Source organism: Barbatula barbatula, assembly GCF_947034865.1.
Source record: "Barbatula barbatula genome assembly, chromosome: 18".
NCBI lineage: Eukaryota > Metazoa > Chordata > Actinopteri > Cypriniformes > Nemacheilidae > Barbatula > Barbatula barbatula.
The window spans coordinates 3,072,440-3,097,338 of NC_136781.1; the positions used below are offsets into that span (position 1 = coordinate 3,072,440).

The 24,899-nt window shown below is 39.4% G+C and overlaps 1 protein-coding gene across 1 annotated transcript in view; it reads left to right on the forward strand.

The window, feature by feature from the left end:
- The first annotated feature begins 332 nt into the window (after positions 1–332).
- cplx1 (complexin 1) overlaps positions 333–24,899 on the forward strand; it is a 33,426-nt gene continuing 8,859 nt past the window's right edge. The window contains exons 1-2 of the mRNA XM_079479814.1: positions 333–714; positions 1,549–1,661. Coding sequence (XP_079335940.1) covers positions 1,631–1,661 — 31 coding nt within the window. The 5' untranslated portion in view covers positions 333–714; positions 1,549–1,630. The remainder of the gene's footprint in view (positions 715–1,548; positions 1,662–24,899) is intronic.

The window sequence follows — 24,899 nt, forward strand, 5'->3', positions numbered from 1 at the left end:
CTCTAAAGATCCCATAACTGTACTCGACAGTATTTGCATGCAAATTGAAAGCCCAGGAGCAGCTGTAGCACTTCACCACCATCACCCTCATGGGTATTGGCCACACTTTCCCAGCTCGTGCATGGCGGGAAAAAGGCGTGCGTAGTCGCATCAAACAGCCTCATGCCTCTTTAAAGAAATACAAGGACGAATCGAGGTGAACAGGGAGCTGTGACACTGAACACATTACATACGTAACGCTCCATGCATGTCCCATTTATACGAAAATACCTTTTCCTATATCCCCGAAGGCAAGATGCACAAAATAAGCTCTTCCCAACTGGAATGATATTAGAATCGCAAAACCACATACAGTACGAAGTACAACAACAAAACACCATAACACAACCACGGATCGCGTTGAACAGGGTGGTACGCGCGTATTGGCAAACGGGAGGCAGGCTTGCGTTAATAATTGATCACTCTGAACGTGGGACGTTTCAAATGGGAGCTTTTGTATGTGATTCAGCGAGTGGCTTCATCAGATGCAGCTGCAGTCCCCTTTACAGACACACTCACTGCCTCTCCGTGCACCAGAAACAAGGACGTCCTTCTTTTGCCTGGAAACCGGAGATGTTAGAAACGAGCAGTTAGAGTCTCGCTGCATCATTACTGCTGAAGTTTCATTTCTGGGGAGTTAATCGGCTTTTAGAGAGCATTGAAATCGCCGTACAGGTAATTATGCTCTTTATGCGTTTGTGGAAAGCGAGCGATTGCGCGCTTTGGTGGGATGGAGCGGGAGCTGTCCGCCAGCAATGGTGCTGAAAGGAGCCTCTCCGCGAACAAGGAAGTGTCTGTGTTTTCGACACGTATGGGAAACAGGTGTAACTATTATAGACGGTTGGAGCTACACGTAATTATTTGTGTATCTAGGTACTTAGAGATCGGCATCACAAAACATGATGATTTGAGACTTGCAACACCGAAGTGAATTCATTCATCGGCAGACGTTTGTTTCTGGAGTAGAAAGGAGGAGAGTAGCTCACGTATGGGACTGATGCGGATGAATAAAGTAATTTAAAAAACTTCAAATTTAAATTCTTAGATTTGAGTCAGTGGTAGGATTGTTTTGCTCTCAAATGTTACGATATTTGGGTTGCAATGTCATGAGACAATTTCCCTCGAGAAGAACAAACGTTCCCCGCAGATTCACTTTAAGTGTACACAGCATTTCCCTGTCCCACAGTCGAAATTAGGCTGAATTATTACGAGATACGAGTAATGTTGTTTTATTCGCGTACGTGTTACATGTAGGCGTTAATAGTCCAATAATGCTATCGTATACGTGCTTTTCACAACTCCGCTCTTTGTGTGAACTGTATGCGAGATAGGTTATATTGACCTTTACTGCCCTTCACTTATGAATCTAGTAAACTGGTCGTTATTTATGGAATAGTTTTGTGCACTAAATCATTATGGTTGTAGGTTGGAGTTGTTTTTTATTGCAGCTAATACAAACTAAGTTGTGATATGTTTGTTTTGTAAGTAATCTTCTGTTTCACATTTTAGATCTGGCGACAAGGGACTACTTGAAAAGCATAACCTGAATGTAATTTTTCGTTGAAGAAGGCAGGAATAAAAAGCCATCATCATGAATTTTGTTATGAAGCAAGCGTTGGGAGGTAAGTTTTAAATTGTCCCGTTTCTAAACACCAGAAGATTTGATTCCGGAGACACGCACCCGGAATAGACTGACCATATTTTGAGTAATATACTGTAACATACTGAGACTGCTAGTGACTGTATATCTTAATATGCTTAGATACTTCCTTAATTGTCATGCTCTTTATTGGAACGCACATATTGGAAATAAACCAAGTGTTGCTTGTTCTGTTGGCTACCAACCTGTACACTAAAGTTTTGCGATGCACCGGAAAATGCTTTATTTGAGCTTTATTTTGAGCTGTTATTTGTGTACTTCATAGATTTTGATTACAGAGGTTATGTCGAGCCTCGTAGAGGTCGTGAGTCTTTGCGCATTTCGAAATATGCCGCAGTACAGGCGCGCTGCCTGTTGTTTTATGACAACCCAATGGAATCAACGGTTATCAGCTGGAAAACCAATTTGTTAATACATATCTTTTTGAACCATCCATCCTATATTTTATATCCTGATAATCGTTTTATTTATTGACTCCATTTAGGCTCATTTCTGTTTTCAAGGCACATGCGTATTTTTAAACCCTGTTATCGAGGATGCGCACGGCATACAAATGATGGCATTAATTCCAATCATATCTGGCATTAAAACATCTAAAGCATCCATAACTCCCTTTGCATTCGTAATGAGAATTTTACCTATCGCTCTCTTTATGGACTTAGCCCCAAGACTGAGATTCACAGTCCAGTCTCAAGGGGTGTCACCGGGGCTGGACTGTGGCGCGTGATGAGAGGGGATGTTCTATAAAAAGATACCTACGACCTGTTTCATTAACCAGCCGCTGGGTAAAGCAGCCCACGGGGTCCTGCCCTAGTCCGCTTGCTTAATCGATGAAGAAAATGAGCGAAATCCACTCATCTGTGTGGAAACGGATTTCACCCTTGAAAAGAGAAAATGATCCCTTACGTTTATTCGCAACTTAAAATGCTTATTATAGCGCGTGTCTTACATAGATTTTAGATATGAAATGTTTTTGATTATTTAAGATATATCTAGATTAAGCATTTTCAGATGAAAATACAAAAAAACGGAATATTTGATAAATAAAATGCTATTAAATGGTCACTTGCCACTGTTTAATGCGATTCATTATTAATGCACTTTCAAAGAAGACGCAAGGACATCGTCACTGGTTACATTTTAATGGCATTATAGTATGAATGCATTAGCCTTACAGATAAACTAGTGTGCTCAAAAACATTGTCAAAATTCGCATTTCGAAGCTTCCAGGCTGTGAGAAAAACTAAACGCTATTGGCTAATTTAAAAGGAGGAGGAGCCACTCAAAATGTCCCACCCTAATCTAGCTGTACTGTTTCCATGGAAATTACATCCAAGCATCACTTCAGCGGTATTTAATACTGTAAAGTCTACCTTTTCAAACGTTAAAAATTAAAAGTATTACTTTTAAAACAGGCAGCACACCTAAGGCTGTAATAATGACCTACAGTTCAATATCTATATGTCTGTATGTTAAGCAGTTTAGTGCTTAGGTTAGAATATTTCAGGACCATCAGCGCTGCCAACCGAGAACTGTAATCAATGTTCAGCTTCTTTGGTAAACACTCATGATTCTTGCTGTTATCTTGCAGTATCTAGTTATACCAAGTAGGCAGAAAAGACGTTATGTATCTTCCCGGGAAGCTTTTATTGCATCACTGAGATGAATCCATAAATGCATTACTGTATTGGGCCAGTGCAAAACCGCTGCCCTGTGGCTTTTTTATGTGACTGCAAGCTCCACTGTTGATTGATCCTGTAAATCAAGGAACAGGCAATCTTCATTCGCCAGCAGCGGTTTTGACAGTCACCCCTGTCGCCCCGCAAAACAAAACACAGCAGAGGTGAAAAAACCGGTGTGCCTGTCTTCATAAGAGATTTAAAGGCAGCAGGTCAGTAGGTGGAGAGATGGCAAGGCGGTAAAACTCAGGGATGTAAGACTAATAACAGTTATATGTGAGAAATCTCCTGGACATTCCTGCAGCATCATAACCCCACCATTCAGAGGCACGCACATACACTTTTCACTTTCAAGCAGAATTTCACACACTCCTTGTTTTCGTTCCTACGAAATCTTTAACCACTCACGAAAACCATTTTATTCTTCACATTTTATAGACATTTGCATATAGTGTGTTAGATCTGCCACATTTGCAGTAGTTCCCTGCACTAAATTCATATTTCCAAGGCAGAACACATCAGGTGCACACAACCACATAACCCCTCCCTTCACATCTCTATTACTTCACTATTTCTCCTGATTCATATTCCTCAACACCTCTCTCTCTCTCTTATTCTGGGTAAAGCCAGCTCAGCGAACTGGAGTAAAAGTAATCAAGCATATGGTGTTATATAGCCATGGGACACGATCTTCTATATACACACACATTGCAAACCATAAACCTTTCACACATTTTTAACTACTATATGCATATCATAGGTCTTGTCTTTACTGCAAGGGAAGTCTATACTTAAATATACACAATATACTTTCATGCACTGTTGACACATGAACTGTGAAAGTTGAAAGATCCATTTGTAAAACAGGTAGGACTCTAGACTCTGTTTAGTTCCTGAAGAATTTGATCAGTCTTGATAGAAGTGATAAATCTAGATTTCAACCGTTACACCTTTTTTGGAGTCAATTTTGCATCAGAAACATATTGGCCTTGAAGCGGCCATAACACACAGAGCTTCTGCTTATCTCTTGTTAATCTTGAGTACTTACAGGATAGTATCACACCCTTCAAATATCAGTAGAGTCTTTGGTTTGATCACATTTATAAAAGACAGATACAGCTGTACGATTCTTTTCCGAAAACATGCTATGCTTGTGGGGGGAGATGCACGTGTGCACACATTGCCAACAAAACACAGACAGTTTCACTCACCGCATGTGGTTCACATCCGGCATCGTTTAGGCTGGGAACACAGCTCCATCTATCAATTTCAAACGATCTCAAAATCCAGCGTAATATCCACCGTTTATATAACATTCATCACCCAAATGCAGTGAACAGACAAACACAGCTGAAATTCACAAACATAGTGCTCTCTCTCTTTCCTGCATACAAGTGAAAGTGACTTCTCCCGCTCTCATTGGTTGATGCGTCGGCGTGCCGTGTGCTTTTCCAGGAGAATTGTCCAATAAGGGACTAAGAAAAGTTGTTATGTGACGATTTTTCATGTTTGAAAAAAACCTTCCAAAACCCGTACGAACGTTGGGGGAGTGTGTCGAGCACAGAAATACTACGTCATACGTCCAACTCGTTTTTTGACAAGTTGACACCGTTGCAGGGCCACTTTAAAGATTCACTTGTTGGAAATACACTTTGTGCAAAACCCGATGATCCATAGTATTCCAGCACAATACCATTCAAACACCATCTTGTGTGTTACAATGAATGCAAGGAAATTAAACCTTTGGTTAAAAAAGCGAACACGGTAAACGTCACAAACATGCTTACATGTAGTAAGAAAAAAACATTGTTAGCTAGTCGGATAGTCTCAGTTGTGGTACATGCGGTAAATTCATAGAGGTTGTTTTGGGAATCAGCATTAGATGTATTTGTGCTGTTCTGAATTGAAGCACTTTAACAACCACGTTTAAGCATTCAGACTGCAGAGCCTGGTCCTTAATGAGATCACCTTCACATCAGAGTCAGCTCTCTCGCACCCTGCGGGGGTCTGGCACAGAGCTCTGACAAGGGGTCACACATTAACATGGATTAATTAAAATGCAAATGCAAAGCAACTGAAATTACATTAACTTACTTGAAAACGTCTGAGTTGCACTGAAACCTAATTGAAAACGATCATGCGATGGACACGTTCATGCGCAAAAAACAGCTCGACGCTGTGCATCAGAATGAAACAGAATGCAGGTGCATACAAACTTCTTTTAATTAAACTCAGCATCCTTAAAATGCAGCGCAGGTTGCATGAGACTGCAAAAAAGAGCTGGTCAAAGGCATCAATCTAACAGCACGTTTACAAAAAAAACTATTTAGAAACAACTATTTTCAGCACTATCAACAGGCTTCGGTTATCATGTTTGTCTAAAGAGAAGGCGTGTCTCGTCACATACGTGTGTAAATGAAACCCACTGACAACAGAATGCCCCGCTTTGCACAGCGGCAGAAATGACGCCTATTGATTTATGTCCTGACCCAGAAACTGATACGCTGAACTGGCACGATTTTTAACCATGTAATGAGAGAGAGCATAAATGCAGCGAACGTTGCATGCTGGGCTGAGATCAATACGAATCCTCCGTTCAGAGAAGGGGGGTTAAATGTTAGGTCTGCATTACAGGCAGAATCAGAGTAACATTAAAATAGATTAGCGGGCTTTTAGGAGCTCTTAGAGCCGTGCTCGTGGACTCATCCAATGCTCATCAACTTTTAATTGTAATCTGAGCCTCTAAGACGATGAATATTTTAAAGAGAATGAGAGAGAGAGAGAGAAACCAGGTAGAGGAGGGTCACTTGAATAGAAGAGCCAATAAACTGTCCATGGGTCAATACAATAGAGAAAGAGAGAGTACACAACTTTTCTCTCTTTCTTTCTTTCTTGCTTTCTTTCTTTCTTGCTTTCTTGCTTTCTTGCTTTCTTGCTTTCTTGCTTTCTTGCTTTCTTGCTTTCTTGCTTTCTTGCTTTCTTGCTTTCTTTCTTTCTTTCTTTCTTGCTTTCTTGCTTTCTTGCTTCCTTCCTTCCTTCCTTCCTTCCTTTTTTCTTTCATTGTTTCTTACCCTTCCTTCCTTCCTTCTTTCTGTTCCTTCCTAATTTAATTATCTTCCTTCCATATTTCTCTTCTTTTCTTCTTTCTTTCTCTTTCTTTTCTCTGTCTATCTTTTCTTTTCTATCCAAAATGTTTTACTTTATTTCCTTCTATCTATTTCTTTCTTTCTATCTTTCTTTCTATCTTTCTTTCTTTCTTTCTTTCTTTCGTTCTTTCTTTCACACATAGACCATTGAGGCTATATAAGTAAGGCACCAATGGTTTATGTACGAAGATATTTCCATTATGTATCACTTCAGTTAAACATGTTTCACTATATTTGCAAGACATTTAAAACATGTAGCTCTTACAAGTACAGCTAAACCTCCACACACCTGTTCGAAAAGACTTCCCGAGACAGGATACAACATGTTCTCTTTTCTCTCCTGTAGGTAATGTAAGAAACGGTAACAGCTGTGATTCGTGCCTGACCTTCCGCCCTCGTATCCCTCTCGCTACTCTCCCTCTCCATATTTATTTCTCTATTTCATCATCACACTCTCTTTCGGGTCAGTAGATGAACACATGGTAGAACGCGAGGACAGGTTCTCAGACTGCGGGTTTCTGGCTTTGAGCTGCAGGGACTACATGTGTGCAATGGCCCTTTCAATGGCATGCAGGGAAGACACCTGCCATTGTGACACACATAGCCACAACGCACCAATGCACAGAAACTGGCAGCGTGAGCTACACATCTGTAAGTGATCGGTTACATCGTCAACACGTTAATTCACAATCAACAACATTTAATTGCCAAGTGACCTGTAGTGACGCACACACACAGGTAATGGCACACGTTTATTCCCTGGCCCCAGAATGACCGAAGGTCAGATCTACTGAGGGCATTCATGGGTGTTAAAATTGGATGAGTCATGATTTTGGACCGGCTAGTCATACATGATGCCATGGGGCTCCGTCTGGTCTTTACCGCCTGTTCAACACAACAAAACTCACTGAAGTTATCTTTATTAACAAGCACATTTTACACCAAGGGAGGGAAGCTAAACACACATGCCCTTTAAAAACAATGGAGCACTTGTGGAGTGGACATTTAAAACGTTGGAGGTAGTTGCAGATTCATCTCTAATGGTTAGTGCCTATATGCAACTAACTTTTAACCTTTTATATCTTTGGTACATTTTTCTTTGTCTTTAATTGTACTGTGAAGTCATCGATTCGGACAGATGATATTAAACCATATATGAAAGGCTATGCTCATCAGCAATCATAATATCCTTATCATAATCATCTTCTTCATCTTCATTATCGACAAATTTCTCCTCAGCACCAGCACAGCAGCTTTAATAATACAAAAAATGCTTTAGAAACCACTCATCTAACTTGACATTGTCCAAATAGCCCCATTAATAGCTGCTTGACATTTTATTTAATTGATTCATTACATTTACAATATATATTTTATGCATTTAGCAGACTTACATTGCATTGTACAATACATTTGTTTCTACGTGCAATCCCTGGGATAGAACCCATGACCTTGGTGTTGTCAGCTCCATGCTCTAACCACTGAGACATAGGAAAGCAAAATAAATGTCTACAAGATCTCTGTTATTCTATTGTTATACTATTATTCAGGTGTCATGATATGATATACAGGGTTAATCTCATCCATAAAGCAGCCTAGAAATGATCATACTGTATCTAATATAACTCACTATCCCAGTTCACCTCAGTAAAGATTAAGATGGCACGAAGGGGGATTTTTTTTAAATGCCCTTGTTTTTTCATTAGCTTCATGATTTAAGACGTCTGATCTAGTTTAGCAATGTTCTTTTATAGAAATAGATCCAGACACAATAAACTCCCGATGTCTCCTGAGACTGAACAGACCTGGAGTAAAATATCAAGCTAATGAGTGAAAATGAGCTCAGACAAAAATAAAAATCCTGACCCTCACTTTGAATCAAACACTAAACCCCATAGCAACGCTATAACAGTCAAAGAAATTAAGTTAAACCTGTTATTATACCAGCATATGACTTTATTTCTTACACGGACCACAAAATGGGAAATTTAGTGCACAGTCGATAACTTTTATGGTGCTACTATATTCTTTTGACAACCTAAAATCTGTAGTTGCCATTCATTGCCATTAGAAGGAAAACAATGACAAAGCAAGTTTCAAAATGTCATTCTCCACGGACTAAAGTAAATCATACATGGCGCTTAAAATGACATAAATGTTAGTTAATGAAGAATTTAATTTTAATGACCTTTATTCCTTTAACACCTTTGATGTCTTTAATGCGGAACCTCGGCAGGCAAAAAATAGACTGTTGACGCCATCAGTAAGATAACCTTGACGTGCCATACTTTGGCAGTTGGGTTTCCGAGCTGCTATCTGGTATCCCTGTGAGAGATCTCCACCGCTTGCTGGCACAGGGCAGAGGTCTTTTGGCCGATATGCCGCCTGCCCTTGACCACAGTCCAAAATGGCGGTCACAGACCGGCCCGAAAATCTGGCAGCCTTTCTGTACCCAACAGAGTAAAAACTAAAGCACACCTGACAAATTGAGAACTGTTTCTATTCCACTGTTGATGCTTTCTCATCCGTCACCTCTTCTTAAAAAAACGCTCATCAGTTATGACCTCACAGACTGATTTGGAAGTTCATTAAACAGTCTGGTGCTTTTGTGATGAACGACATCATTTGTCATCATGTGTACGTGTGATACGAAGTGTATCTGTCGACATTTGCTTTGTGTTGACAGTAACACAAGGTTATGCTATCACACTCTTTGATGGGATGTCTATTTCAGCCTCATTACCATAGAGATGGATTTAGTGGCTATGTCAAGATTCTCGTGGTGAGACAAGGACAGAGGACCCAGGTGCAGACAGCGGGTAAGGGGTTAACATATATTTAATAAATAAATCAAACAAAGACCCACGTGGAGGTAAAAGAACAAAACATGACATGGGTACAATAACAAAACAGGACTAAAACTACCTACACTTAAACAAGACTAAAATAAACTATGAACATGAACATCAAAACTACACTAGACTAAACTAACAAGACACGTGAACTCACCACACAAACCACAATGAACCAGCACAAGACAGAAGACACAAGGGCATTAAATAAGGGAGCAAATCAAGAGGGAAACAGGTGTAGGCATTAATCAATAACGAGGTAACAAGAGGATGGGAACAATGACGAGACCGGAGAGAGTATGGAAGGCCATAAGAACAATAATTGTCTCTCTCCACATTTAACATGAGGTTATGTCATGATCCTGCTACTAAACCAAGAGAAACATGACATGATGCAGCAGAATCATGACAGGCTATATCAACAATACTGTGATGTATTAGTAACTCCAACCTGATTAAAATCAATTCATACGCAGCGTTAAGGTCTATGCCTATCTCTAGATGTCTTTATTTATAGAGTGAATGTCATACGGAACTGGTTAGAGTGGAAGAGGGCTACTAGAATGATGTTTTCCCCAAATCCAAAATGCCTGTCTACCATTTTTCAGACAAACTTCAGAAACTAAGCGGAGATTGAAGTTGCTCATGCATTAAAATGTCAACCTCTCAAATCATACAAACAAATAAGCTGCTTTTAGGAATTGCAGATGTTAAGATTCTTACCTCAATCACTCGAGCCAGAAGTTGACATGTCGAACAAATATTTTAAAAGCGCCACAGCATTTACATGCTTCGGTAGTCAATCTCCAAATGACTTATTTATACTATCAATGGGGAAAGATACTTCACCTGGCAAAGTAATTTGATACTAAACAAATTACAAACCATACACTTCACTCTTTAAAAGACGTAACCATGGTCTCTTCCGTGGTTCCTTTCTTAGAAGAGAGCTGTGCACTTTTTAAAGCATCATACATTAGAAACTAGATCTCTTGCATTACCTCAGTTTCCCCTGATATGGACAGACGCCTACGTCATTTGCCATCTGGTACGGGGAGATTCCTTCCCGATCTTGTGAAACGTGTTATAATTTTTCTATGCCTTTAATGACTAACATGAACAGGACTGAATGGAACAAAGGAGAATATCTACGTTTTGATCATCTGTAGCTATTTTTGACGCCACGTTTGTTGGCAGATGGAGTACAATCACATCGGAAAATCTCATCCCTGAAGAAGCAAGGCTGTAGTAATCAACAGTCATTGGACAAAATACTTATAAAGACAATTATTTGGGGGTTTATTTGGTTCATGACTCAAAGACCTTGACTTCTCCAACACACACAGTTAAAAAATATGTTCGATACAGCATCTCTACACACTATACCTCACCTATCGTTACACACCTCCTAAAATCTATTCTTGGAAGGGGTTGGGGGTTTGCTTTGAACAAATGGTGTTTATGGAACAGTGCAGCGTATGCACTGTGACACTGGAGGAGAGTTATAGTTCACAGTGGTGCTCTTTGAAAATCATTCATCATCAATGTGACTTTCACCTCAGGAATATAAAAAGGAAGTGTGGTGGCTGGAAAAGGTTGTGCGTTTTCAAACGATTTGCTTCTACCATATTTTAAAACGCTCTATTTGCACCAAACTGAGCCTTTTCTCACCTTGTCCAAAGGGCGCACTTTTAAAAAATACACAGGTTTTGCTTGCTCAACTCAGAACTTACTTTAAGTCCTTGTGCATTGAGGTTTCTCCTCTTGAGCTGAAGGTCTCGGAAACCAATCTTGTGTTTCAGCATGTGTTTGTAGCGCCACTCTTATGGCGAAGGTAGGCGTCAGAGAGAAAGGCAGTAGTGGGCGCGTAGAGAGGCCTCTGCTGACCCACCAGCACTTTACGGACTCCCTGCAGAGCTTTACCAGAATGTTCCACCTCCATCTAAACAAACACATCCAAACAATGCTGAAACACCAACAAGACCACTGCCGCCAAATATTATATCCTAAGCTGACTTTTAGCACACTTACTTAAAGTATAACTTGTAAGTTATTTGACTTTTTAAAAGTTTTTAAGTTTTTAAGGTTGTATTTCTTAAAATTTGGAAATGCATTAGCTGTTAGCTGGTAGTGTCAAACAATTGATCATAATTAACTGCAACCAGAATAAATGTTTGTGTTTACATAACGCTGTATATGTCTATTTTTTACATATACACATAAACATACATGTATATATTTTTTGAAAATATTCAGATATGTATTTAAATTGATCAATAATTGCTCTTATATATAAACGTTAATTAATTTGTAGGTTTTCTTAAATATATGTATGTATTTGTTAACAAAATTAATATGCACAGTACACAGTCACATAGTATAAATACCGATTTATCGCAATCAATCGTTTGACACCCCTAGCATTAACTAACATGAACCAACAGTGAGCATTGACTAATGTTAACAGATTACTTCAGATTTTAAAAAAGTATTAAGATTAAACCAAGTTCAAATTTATTATTTTACGTTATGAAAGGAAGAGTTCATTACAAAAAACAGATATTGTGTCATGTATTTTATTTTAGTTATTATTACTGTAGTTTGATTTATATTCAAAATCAGATCTGCAAATGAACCTTTGCAAATGAACTTTTCAAATACAACCTTATTGTAAAGTGTTACCATAGGTTTGCAAAAAAGAAGCAAGGTTAAGAGCTGGACTGGAAACAGAAAGGTTACACGTTCTAATCTTTTTAACACGACCTACACTGTACCCCTTTGATTTTGTGTCCTTGAAAATGGTGATACACGGCATGCTGCCTCAGAAAGGCTGTTTTTGTGATGCGTACTGTATATTGTAAGTTGTTTTGAATAAAAACATGAGCACAATGACAAATTAACACAGAAGACAGGAAAGCACATCCAAATCCTCAGTTGTGGCTGCAGCTGGTGTTTTGATGAGACTGCAGATTTCTTCGATTCACAGGCTTAGCAATGTGGTGTGTATACTAAGCAAAGTGTAATACATTTGTCCTTATTAGATCTGCGCATTTATCCCGTACAACAACAGCAAAAGAGTAACCTCAGCAGTCAAAGCATAGCAGCAGCTGTGTGTCAACTGGACCCAATAAAAATACTCCAAAATGTAATGCAGGAATGCTTGAGGGTCACAGATTTCTTACGGTTTCTTATTGACCAGAGATGCCTCTAAAATGCCAAAGCATTCTGTTTGACGAACAGTCAGGCAAAAGAACAGAAGAGTTCAGAGGTCAAAAGAAAGATCAATCCCATATCAGTTCTCAAACATATCAAGAACCTTTAATCCAGTTAAAACATCACCTTGAGAGAGTCAAACTGGCACACACAGTACTGGCTGAGACAATGATAGCGGGACGGCTGTCTCTGTTTTGGAGAGGTCATTCTGGGCTGCGTTTTTGGGAGTGCTGAGCTGGCAGACGTGTGGACGTCTGGGACTCGTTGGAATGCAGACATCATTGGGCAGCGTTGTCCTTGAAACAACAGCTTTGTGATATCTGTCACGTCCATACAGTCAGGTGCACAAATGCATCTGACTCCCAAACGCTGTGGACCAAAACGGCCCGTCCTGGGGAGGGAAGATAAGATATACAGTTAGGACCAAAACCATTTTGACACAAATCGGGGATTTAAAATCAAATTTTAACCTGAAAACGAAGAGGGGAAAATTCAAGAAATAAGCTTTGCATGCATAGATGGAATTTGCAAGGCGCACAAAATAATGAAATCGTGTGCATCGTGTATCACATTGATATTCGAATCAAAGGATCAGCTTTTTGCTGAACAATATTTTTTCATTGAAAAAATGTAAACAGATTGCATTTGCTTTTCTATTTCATAGAAGCCCAAAAGGAGAAGGAGGCCCATTAAATAATAATAGGAGCAAAAATAATTGCAATCAAACAATTCTGCAGATGAACTATTCCAGATCATGCGTGACTACACATGGAAAGGTCAAAAATACTGCACACCCATTTCCCAGCAGCTCCCTTCAACAATGAACATCATTTATGTTGAAATGACGAAGGCAAAGTGCAGAACTGAGCACTCTTAGGAAAGAAAACATCAGGCGAGGACCGAGCAGCGAGGTCATTTGTAAGTCAGAGCAGACAGTGGACCAGCAAGCTGATGCGGGAATGTAATTAGCAACCCATTTGCGCTTAATGTACAGAGACTGCAGTATAATAGTTCAAAATGGAGGCAGACATAGAGACCAGCAGCCCCGTAATGACAGAGCATTCAACGAGAAGGCCAGAGAAGCCTCTGTTACATTACATTAACAGGCCAGAGGGTTTGCTTTTACTGAAATGGTCTGGCCAGAGAAAAAGGATCTTAAAGGAATAGTTCACCCAAAAGTAAATTCTGGATTTGCTCGACTCGTGTCATTTCTTTGAACACAAATGTAAGATTTTGGAATAGTTACGGGATATTTCACCGGCTGGAAATATCTAAAAATGCACCATGAAAGTGGATAAACTGTTCCTTAAATGCTATTCCTTAATATATTTGCTTTGAACAATAAATGTAACAATGTTCTGACTCATTTCCCTCTCTTTAGATCAAATTTTGAAGGTAATTGCTTTTCTAACACAAACGTGAGCTGTCAACACGTTTGCATGGAATTTAACGTGATTAATGTCACTGTTACACCTCAGCCAGGCATTATTAATTATTCAAAGGATATTTTGGTTAATTTCAAGCTTGAAGAAAAATTACTATCAAATCCATCAAACAACAAGACAAGGTACAGCGCATTCATAAAACTAAACAATGGCTACAAAGTGTACATATATCAAAATTTAGGCGTTTTTTCACACTGAGGTCCACATGCGACGTCCATTTTTGCTGCTGAAAAACCTCACATGAAGTGTGATACAAGGTGACATGATTGAAAAAATGTTACCAGCAGGAACAGGGCAGATAGTGGGTGGTCCACGGGCGTGTCATCTGAGGCATCAGGGCCTACCGAGGTGGTTGAGTCACATGACATGATGTCACAACGTGCCCCTTTCCAAGTCGTGTTGGTAACATACCGAGCTTTGTAAATGAGGGGAAACCAAAACGGCATGCTAGACTTGAGGGGTAAAACAGGGACAATATTGGAACATGCTCAGAGCGGTTCATTACTAATGATTTCCATTAGGAAAGAAGGATGCTGGAATGCAATCAAGGCGAAGCTGATTAATTACAATCTGCTCATTACATGAGACGATCTTAGAAATAGATTATTTAACCAGGAATGAGTTTGTAAACCTAAAATCAAAGCCCCATGTTCGCAGCTCCTAGGCTGTCTCATAAATCTAAATCTAAATCCATTACCAACATCATTTTACAATTCTATTTCATTCTTGTTACTTTTGACTAGCGCTAGTGCATAGCACATCATGTTCACTGCTGATAAATGGATACCAAGTCTTATGAAACAAACAAAACAAAGAATTACAACAAAGAATCAAAGAAACATACAGTGGACGGTTATTATAGACCAGTTCGCAAAATGTAAACAATGGTCCGGAGGCACGTTTCATTTATTTGACTTTTTAATCCTACATACATAATTATATCTTAAATATATTAAAAGATAGGTTTTAAAACGTCTGTAGGGTTTTAAAAAACAAAAACTGGACCAGCGTCGGACCAGCGTTGTTTTACGTCATCCGAAGTGGTCTATAGTTAAATCAAACAAAAATTAATTTTCCAAAAGAATAAAAAACTCACAACTGTGTAATCTTGACAGAATAGCGAACAATATATACTGTTGTACCAAATAAGAAATTTGACTGAATCTGTATTACCTGAAAGAGAAATGAAAGAAACTCTAAAAATAAACAGAAAGACAAAAATATTAAAACATCACTGAAAAATCTAAAAATAAACTAGCAAACAGAGTAATTACAATAAATGAATATGAAAACAAAACAAGCTGTACTAAATCATAAATTTAATATACAATTTTTTTAAATTTATATTTAAAAAACACCTTTACACAGGTTGCAAACTAACACACTAACCCATCAAGAGTTAAGCTTGATGTGAAAAGCCCTCAAGAGTTTCTCAACTTTCCTTGACTGATCTGTTTGGACAAACAGCACATGTGAATCACTTGTTTTCTTCCTGGCTGCTGTGGGCTTTTGTTTACGTGGCTTTGAGCCAGCTTGTTATTGTACAGTTCGGCCGTGGGCTTTCCACCACGACTGTGTGCGTGAAGCGTCCGGGTGGCTCTGGCACCAGATTGATCAACGTCTGAAGCCTGCTTCCTCGCTCCCTCTTGCTTTAGCGCCTCGCAAAGAAAGCCTAGGAGGTCCGCGCCATTCGCCGGTCCCCCCTCAAGGATAAAAAGGTTAATCTTTCGAGTGAGCAGGCCCTGTCAGATGCATTACAGTAATGACGAATGTAATGGATCCGGACAATGGCCGTGTGTACACAGACTGCATCTCTCCAACGCTGTTTGAAAGAATCAGAGACACAGTCTTTGAGCAACGGCCAGAGGGGCAAAACACTCGCCATGTGGCTCATTGAGTGTTGAGTCTGATAACTCGAAGGGAGGCTGAGTTTTCAGGGTCTACTGTGACTATGTCTGCAAGACAGTGTGTTCTACTGTACATCTCCTCAGGGTTGCACACAAAAATGAATGCATTATTGAAATGAAATATCACCTGACACTCAAGAATACGCTTTGGCACCGTAGTGGAATGTGTGCTTGGTTGAATTAGTTTGGATGCACTACAGGTTAAGCTGTTTGCTTTAGACATACATACAGTAATAAATAGCATGCATTAGTGTCAAGCTAGATAAATATTGTATTTTATGTCTATAAATCCAAGTGAATCAACGTGCCTATCATCAAGGTTTTAATAGTCGAGCAACCCTAGTAAGTGTGGTCGATTAACCATTCAATACCATTGTAAGTACATCCTTCAGGAGACAGCTGTGCTCTCAATTGAAGGCCTGCAATTCCCCAACACTCGCTGCGAATTGCCAGATGTCTGAAGACATTAGGTTTGATTATTTTCAAAAAACATCTTTTTAAGGAAACCAACTAGAGCATTCGCACAGCACCGCACTAGGGAGCGTTGTCTCGAAAACCCATGTTGAAAACCCAAACACGGCTCTTTAAAACCTCAGAGCTTGAAGAACAAAGGTGTGCGACTACTGTGAGAGAAAAAATAGACCCTTTACCGCTCTTTACCTGTGTTGCTGCTGTCCTGGTTGAAAATCTCAGAGAGAGGCGCCAACTGAGGCACCTCGAAGAAAAAACGGATGTCAGGGATGCAGGGAAATGAACAGATCGTCTCGACACAGCTATTGGTATTCCTGGTCATGTCTGTTTTCACAAGGAGAAGGTCACAGTTGTGAATTTGTCAGCGTATCGAAAACAGGAACATGTTGCATGGCTGTCTTAGTTTCAGTGTGCACTCGCTCACTTTGGAGAGTTCTTGGAATTTCCAACAGAAACGTCAGGTCACCAACTGTCCTATATTTCAGAAATACAGTATTAAGCTATTAAACAACAGTAGTGTATAGAAATGCTTACATCACCTGTTTTTAGTGCTTATAGTTTATATGCTTTGTAACAGGAGGTGTGCATACCTGATGAGGTAACCATAGCAACAGTGTGCTGCTAAAGCACTTTACTTTAGGATCAGCATGGAAGGGTACATCCTCCAAACATAAACCATCACCTTTTATTACAGCTTTACATATCACAAGTATAACTATAAACTTAAAATGGGTGTGGCAAGCAGGGCGGGACAAGAGCCGTGAGGGAACGGCGCGAGGTTGGTGACGTGAGTGATAACGACTCTCACGGTCGACTGCCGGCCATGCAAATACACTAAAACACAACATAAAGTCCATGCCTGGTCCTCTCTCGCCCTTCCCTGTTGTCGCTCCTCTCTTATGCTTCCGGAGCTCCTCTGTGAGAGATGCAAGACCGGTGCGCTCGCGCCGTTCCCTCGCGGCTCTTGTCCCGCCCTGCTTGCCACAATGGGTTTAAAGGGATAGTTCCTAAAAATGAAATTCCTTGGCATGTCATTCTAAACCAGTATGACTTCATTTCTTCTGCAGAACACAAAATAAGATATTTTGTATAACGTTGGTAACCAAACAACAACGACCCCCATTGACCTCCGTTGTATGGACACAAAACCAGACACCATTTTTGAGTGAACTATCCTTTTAAGCATTTGGGTAGGATGAACCTCGACAAACAGCGCAAATATTCATCTTTTGGCCAACCATATACTGTATGCCATTTTTCTTATCTTAAATTCAAATATTTTTCACTATGGTCAATACTAAATATTAATTACAAATTCAGTATTACCACTTGCTTAAATAGCTTCTATAAGTCACATGGTGCTTAAAACAGGGTTCATTAACATTATTCTTTCGATCATTACACATAAAAATTCAAACTTAATGCAAATTTGGCCTTTCCATGGATCAACGTGTTTGTGCGGTGCTGTAGTCTTTGGGGTCTGAATGGAGGCCAACACTTTAACTGTCATATTAACACTAGATTAATGGACTCAGAGAGGAGCGGCGGCACAATTAAGCCGTCACTGAAACTCTGATTTACTCTGAATCTCAGCCTAGCGGAGATCTTGTCCCAGTCCAATGACTTGACATCCTTACTGAAAGTCTTAGACAGAATAAATAAGCATTATTTATATTCTTTCAACAAAAATAGACAAACAGAGAAATGTCTTTCTTTGTTAGCGAAATTCGTTTTGGAGAATTGTAGACTGGCTATTTTTATCTGAATATTTACTAGGATGGCGCGCATGCTGTCATGGATTTGTCTTTGATCAAAAAAATCAAGTCAATCAAGTTCACCTGCGTCCAAACACAACCTGTCTCTGTCTGTCCATCCTAGTGGTTTTTAAAAGGCCAACAGAGAAACACAGCATTGCCCTTATGATGTCAGCACGATAAATACCCGTGAATGGACAGCTTACGTGACCTGCATGCATTAGAGTCGTCCTTGACCTTGGCGTAACGGCTCAGTGCTTCAGGACATCTGGCCCAATGGATTTTTCAAAGGCTGCAGAGAGAAGATGTGATTGAGAGCGAGACCAATACAAAGATGCTTAACCAACACCACGCATTTGAATAATGTATTCTGATGAGAATCACTCTAGAGATCTCGAGTGTCGCTCTGACCCGGACGTGGCTTTCTCATGAGCATCACGCTGGGAATGGGATTGTCCTTGAATGAGTTTTCATAGATCACACGATTAACTGAAGGCAAACAAATTCTGTCACACACTGGCAGAGGGTGGGCGAAATGTAGGCTACATTTGAATAATGATGTTAGTTATCTTAGGGATCAGAATAGCTGCGAGATCAATGGGTGATTCACGCAGAATGTAAAAAGGCATATTAAGAAGGCTAATACTTTATAATGCACGAGAAGAAAATGTTGTTTCCCGGTGGTTGCCTTTTTAATGCTCGAGAGACAATAGCGCTTTGAGCTTTGTCAGACTAGGCCTTAATATGTAGCGACAACTATACTGTAAATAGCCTAAGCCATTTGCAGATGGATGTCTCCAAAAGAGGAACCACTGGTGGTATCAAAACATTGCAGGGTTCTGAAAAACTCAACAAAGCAAATCGCATAAAGAGCATAGCTCGGATCATTTGGCCTTAGAAGAATTTGAAAAGAAATTACTTGAAATTATAACTTTTTCTGAGGTGGTAGTTAGGATGCAGTTTCATTCTGAGGAGTAATATCTCATATTGGTCTCCATTGAATCTCAATGCTGTCCAGGAAACAAGGCTAAGATATTAAAGTGATTAGCTATTTCTCTTTCTTACATGATGACATCATGAGTCAGGCTATAAGATTCTTGAGAGCTTCCGTGATTTGTCCTAATGGCCAATCATTGAGTCTGACCTTTCTCTCTGACCTTTAATTCGTGCAAGTCAGTGGACCTTAAGAATGACCTTATTCTACCTATTCTGACATTTACAAGGCCTGAAGATCTAATGAGCTGTCAATCATTTTGTCTGAACACTCGCTTATGATTGTGTACACAATGTTACAGAGCTTGTGCTAAATATAGCAAATTACATGGACTGTATGGGGTGCAAGGCTCCCTGTGGCCAGAGCCAAATTAGTCATTAAGTGTGATTACAGAAAATGTTATTGTCGTAGAACGTCTAAACTAATAATTAAACAATGCTGTAAAAAGCTTAATCGTTAAATTATATTTTGCCCATTGTTCACATATCTTTGCACATCAGCAACATCTTAAACTTCTCTGTTGTCATGACAATCCGCACACGTCTTTTCACATCGTTTACTTGTCACCTAACCTGAGAATTTAGCCATAGCCATTTTTCACCAATTATAAATATTCATATTTTAGAAGCACAGGTGAATACATACAATCCAGTATAAAAAGAAATGTAAAAAACCTGAAGGGGCAACACTGAGTGGAAAAAACTAAAGCAAGACGTCCACTCATGAGAAAAATCTGATTTTACTGAACGCCAATCAATAGACGATAGAAGCTGCTGATACATTCATTTAACTTCAATTGAATAAGCTAAACATAAATGATATTGCCTGAAAGAAAATCACAAATCGATCTCTTTAAAAATGTATTTCTCCCGCACAGCTATGAGACCAAAAATATTTAATGCTTTGCTTTTTGCTCCAGCTTAGATTTGGTCCTAAGAAAAGACACTTTCTATCTTCATAAAAAAACTTTCAGAAGAGATCAATACAATGACAAAAAATGCCGCAAGTTTAGCCAATGAACAAATGTTACTGGGTGGCAACAATGGTTTCATCTCACATGTTTAATATATATTCATCATGCAATTTAAACATTAAACTCCAAAAAGTCTAATGACCTATAATATCTAAGCAGTAAAATCATACATAGAAGTGTTGGAAACAAAACAGGACAAATAGTAACTCTCTATTGTTTAAAAACGAACAGTTTTATCAAAATAGAGTTTTGTCAAATGAATTGGGCAACATGTATGTGGATGTTGAAACGCTGAATGTTTAACACCACCCTAATGATCAAACCTGTTATCTGGTTGAAAATATCCTTTTGAAAAAAATATAGCTCTTAAATATCATGGAGCTCAACACGCAAAAGTCGCGCTCTATATATACAGCGTGTGCAGGAAAAAATGGCGATGAAGAAAGTGTGACGCACAGGTATGTGTTAATTTGTAAGTGTGAACGTATTTTCACAGTGTGTCAGGTGACAACACAACCCACCGAAAGATTACACACCCTGCCAAAGCACAACACGAAAAAAATCTTGTTTTGATTGTTCCGGCTTCTACTTCACGCTTTCTGAAAAGACAGCTTATTAAAGTTGTGACAAACATAAGAAGTGTAAAAGAAAGTTGTAAAGCAACTTCAGACTTAACAGTATTAATACTAATTAGCCGGTCCAAAGAAAAGTCCTAAATGTGTGAGACAACGACAATTATGACACCAAACAATGCAAACGTGAAGCGTATTATTTGTTAGGGACTCTAAACCGGTTAGCTGAATGCTAATTCGCAAATATGTGGCAACAGGTGTTGATAACAGGCTCAGTCTCGGCGACCCTGCCAGAGAAGCCTTTTTAATTGGCTGCCGAATCCACAATTAGGGGCGTGTGTAGCTGCACCTGATATGCAAATGAAATGAGGCTTATCTCATTATAGTTCATTTACATGGGCTTCTCGGAATTATAGAGTAAATATGCGAGTTAGACACTTGAATTACACTCAGTTATGCTATCTTATAAGTATTAGTTTTTTACATGTTTAGCAGAAGATGAAACTAATTCATATATTCACATGATATTAAAGGACCGAAAAATAAATTCTGTCATCATTTACTCACCCTCAATGTTTGTAACCAAACAATTCTGTGGCACCATTGACTACATTACGATATTTGTCAATAGTGCCCCAGAACTGTTTGCTTTCCTACATTCTTCAAAATATCTTCTTTTGTGTTCAACAGAACAAAGAAATGGATAAAAAAATGTCCTGCTTCGGTAGTCAATGGTGGCCAAGAACTGTTTGGTTACAAGCATTCTTCCAAATATCTAAGAAAGAAATGAACACAGATTTGGGACAACTTGAGAAAGAGTCATTTAAAATATTTGGACGAACTGTTCCTTATTGGTTTACAAATAAGTGTTTACATTTAAAGACGATAGTGTCAATAATATTTCATAACAAAAGTTAAGCAATGCAGCTTCAAATATATACATTTCTTGAAGTGATATTCCGTCTGATTGCAGTTGACATGCTTATACAGAAGCAAAGCTTGAATGTGATAAAACATATATGAAAAAGCTCAAGGTCACAAGTGACGGCAACATAAAGGAACGGCCTATTCAAACAGCTCTCCATGCATTTGGTGTATCCAAGGCAACATATCGACATTACAGGTATTTTCTTTAATGAAAACACGGATGTGGGTGACGTCTTACAACTTTATTCTTTTTAATGAAAATCTTTCTTCTTAAGTCTGGAAGTTCGAAGCAACTTGAATGGCGTTACGTGACGAATGTGCTTCTAAACATCAAGGTGTGAGCTCTACTCCTCATGAGTGAAACATACACAAAACATAAATTCGTAAAGTCTTCCATTGTGACTTTCGAGACCTTGAGACTCCAGTTTGTTAATTTTGCTTTCTCTTCATCTCGCTCTGCACTCGTTTCTGGGAGCCTATTTCTCATCATCTATTTGAACAGAGCAGCAAAAAAGCAGACTATTTTTACACCTATGACTCTAATATAAGCTACGCCAGTTTGGGGGATATTCCCTGGTGCAGGATACCGGGACGGAAGTGTCTTTGAGCTGCTTGATAATTGGTATGCAAGGTTAGTACAGTTGATTTTATAACACAAGCTCAGCACAGTCCCTCGAAAGAATCTTCAAAGTAAGCTCCAATGATCAGACCTCCATCACAGAGACAAACTACTATCTCTGAACGCTTTATCTAAAGCTTCAATATCCAGAGGACACCGTTACCCAAAAGCCATTCTCTCACACTTCTCTCCTTTTCATTTCCACCACAAGCCTTTTTCATGGCACAACCGTTTACAACCTGAAAGGCAGTAAGTGGGCGACCGTGACGGCACTTTGAATTTAGCTAAAATAACCCATTCCCCCAGGTTCAGATTGTGTGGTGTGGGGTCTGTGTGTCTTCTCAGAATTGCGGGACGATGGAGCTCTTCTGCCACTTGCTGTACCCAGCAAGATTAAAGTAATAAGCTGTGAGAGACAACTGTGGACTTGCACGATTTCTGCCTGCCCACCAAGATAAGCATGCTGTGCTACCCAATACTGCATACTAGAGATGTGGAGTGTCTGCACGAGCGGAAAAAGAGTGACGTGTTTACTTGAATTTACAGAATCGGTACGGATTAGAGGATAGTTATGACTAGACAAATGCAGCGGGACTAGATTCTCTTTATTAAGCCATTTTAAATAAGCATTTTATGTATTTGACTTATCTGGCACTAGTCACCAAAATGTCATGACACAATGTCATGAAAAGCAAAAGTGTTTTCACATAACCAATCATTAGCTTACGCGGCATTTAAGCTTGAATCGAGCGGGATGTTTTAATAGAGAAAAATGCAAACATGACCTTTAGATTATTTCCAAGAGAAACAACAAAAACAATACATTTTGCGTGTGAATCTCTGGAGATTTTCATCAGTTTTGATTCAGACAAATCAAGATGTGCCGCGAGCTGTTAAAACTCCTGCATAAAGCTGAAAGATGGTGGTCTTTCCGGAAAAATGTCCCAGACCATGATGGATCAGTCCAGACTCACGCCATCAGTCCCATTTGCTGGCTATTTGCGCTCTGTTTCGGGAAGATAATGGCGGAGAATGGGTGATAAAAGCCTTTCGTGATGGGTGTCAGGAGTTCTTCGACTATCTGCTCCTGGGAGATTTAGGAGATACTTCCTATAACCCCCCAACCCCTTCTCATTAGAGCACAGTATGCTAGCCAAATACTTCCATTTTGTCTCTCAGGCTTTGCTCACTTTGTCCCTTTGACCTTGACTGAAAGGCACTAATATATCATACTGATGAGGGCTTTGTTCATTGCACCTGTGCTTCACCAAGTCTGTATACACAGTAAAACTAAACAAAACAAAATGACCCAGTGTGCTACAATGCAAGAGCAAATACATATTGTTAGCAATATCTTATTTCAAAGATTTTGTAACATAACACTCAGAAAACAACAAGCAATTCCCACATGCACCCTAAATAGTCATCATAGTCCAAAAGTAAGATCCAAATAATACTATTAAAAATATATTTAGGTTAACAAATAAGTCAAAATTGTATAAATGTATTAACTGAATAAATATTTGAAAGGTAATCTGTGTATTCCTTCAACATCTAAATATCTTCTAGCCCAGCTAAACAGAAAAGAAGGCCCAATATTAAGTCTCATGAAATAAATCATAATTACATTGTGATGGGTGAAAGGCGTGCTTACTGTAAACATATGGACTGTGGAAGGGTTCCATATTCTTGATGCAGAGTAGCATCATGTGAGTGATGGTGTTTGTGGATGTCTCATGGGGATTGTTGTCTCAGGTCTTCTGTTGGTGGAGGTTAATGTCTCTGTGGGGTAAGGGGGGGAGGGGACTGGCAGGTGCGAGATAAAGACAGATGGAGCAAAAAAGGAACGCTGAGTCCTTGAGCTATCTGCACGTGCCTGCGGTCCGCAGGGGACTCGGTCACCCTTCCCACAGTCTCTCAAGGACCTGAAGTTTAAAAATGTTTACTAGAAAAGCCAAATACGCGAAAAGCTATATATGCTTCTTTAAACGTAAGTTAAATATGAAGGTAAATAATGACGCTAATAATCAAGTTCAAGAAAACTAAACCTTGCATGGTCAGTTACAGTAATCCACTTTGGCCAAAAGTGACATCATGGCTATTCAGTACAGCAACAGCATGAACTGCCCAGTCACACCATATATACTGTGCCGTCGCACCACCCGGCCTTATGGGCCTTGACAGTTGTGTTCTAGGTCACACACATTTAAACACAGTCCGGTAAAAAGTGGCACATTTTGTTCTCATCTGCCCACACTTCCTCTCACAGGGCAGACAGACACACAAACACACTGTAAGCTACACAACCCTATAAGTATTTGCCATCGATCAAGTATGGTTCTTCATGTTTTTTGCTACAATATACTTCAGCACACTCTTCTTCATGCAACATAGTCACATTTCAGCCCACATTTGACTGAGCCGTTAAAAAAAGCAGCACTTCAGAAAAATGCTCGGCTCTGTCAGATGCTATGACACAATGATCTCCTTTATAACCTCCGCAGACCGTCTACTGAAAAGTTATCTGATATCTAATCTGTTTTTTAATGTTTTCAAATTTCTTCATGAGGACTTTTCATGCAGTAAGCCATTTTTGTACTGTCTGATAAAACAAGATGCTTGCAAGGCAAGAATCATACGAAAGAAAC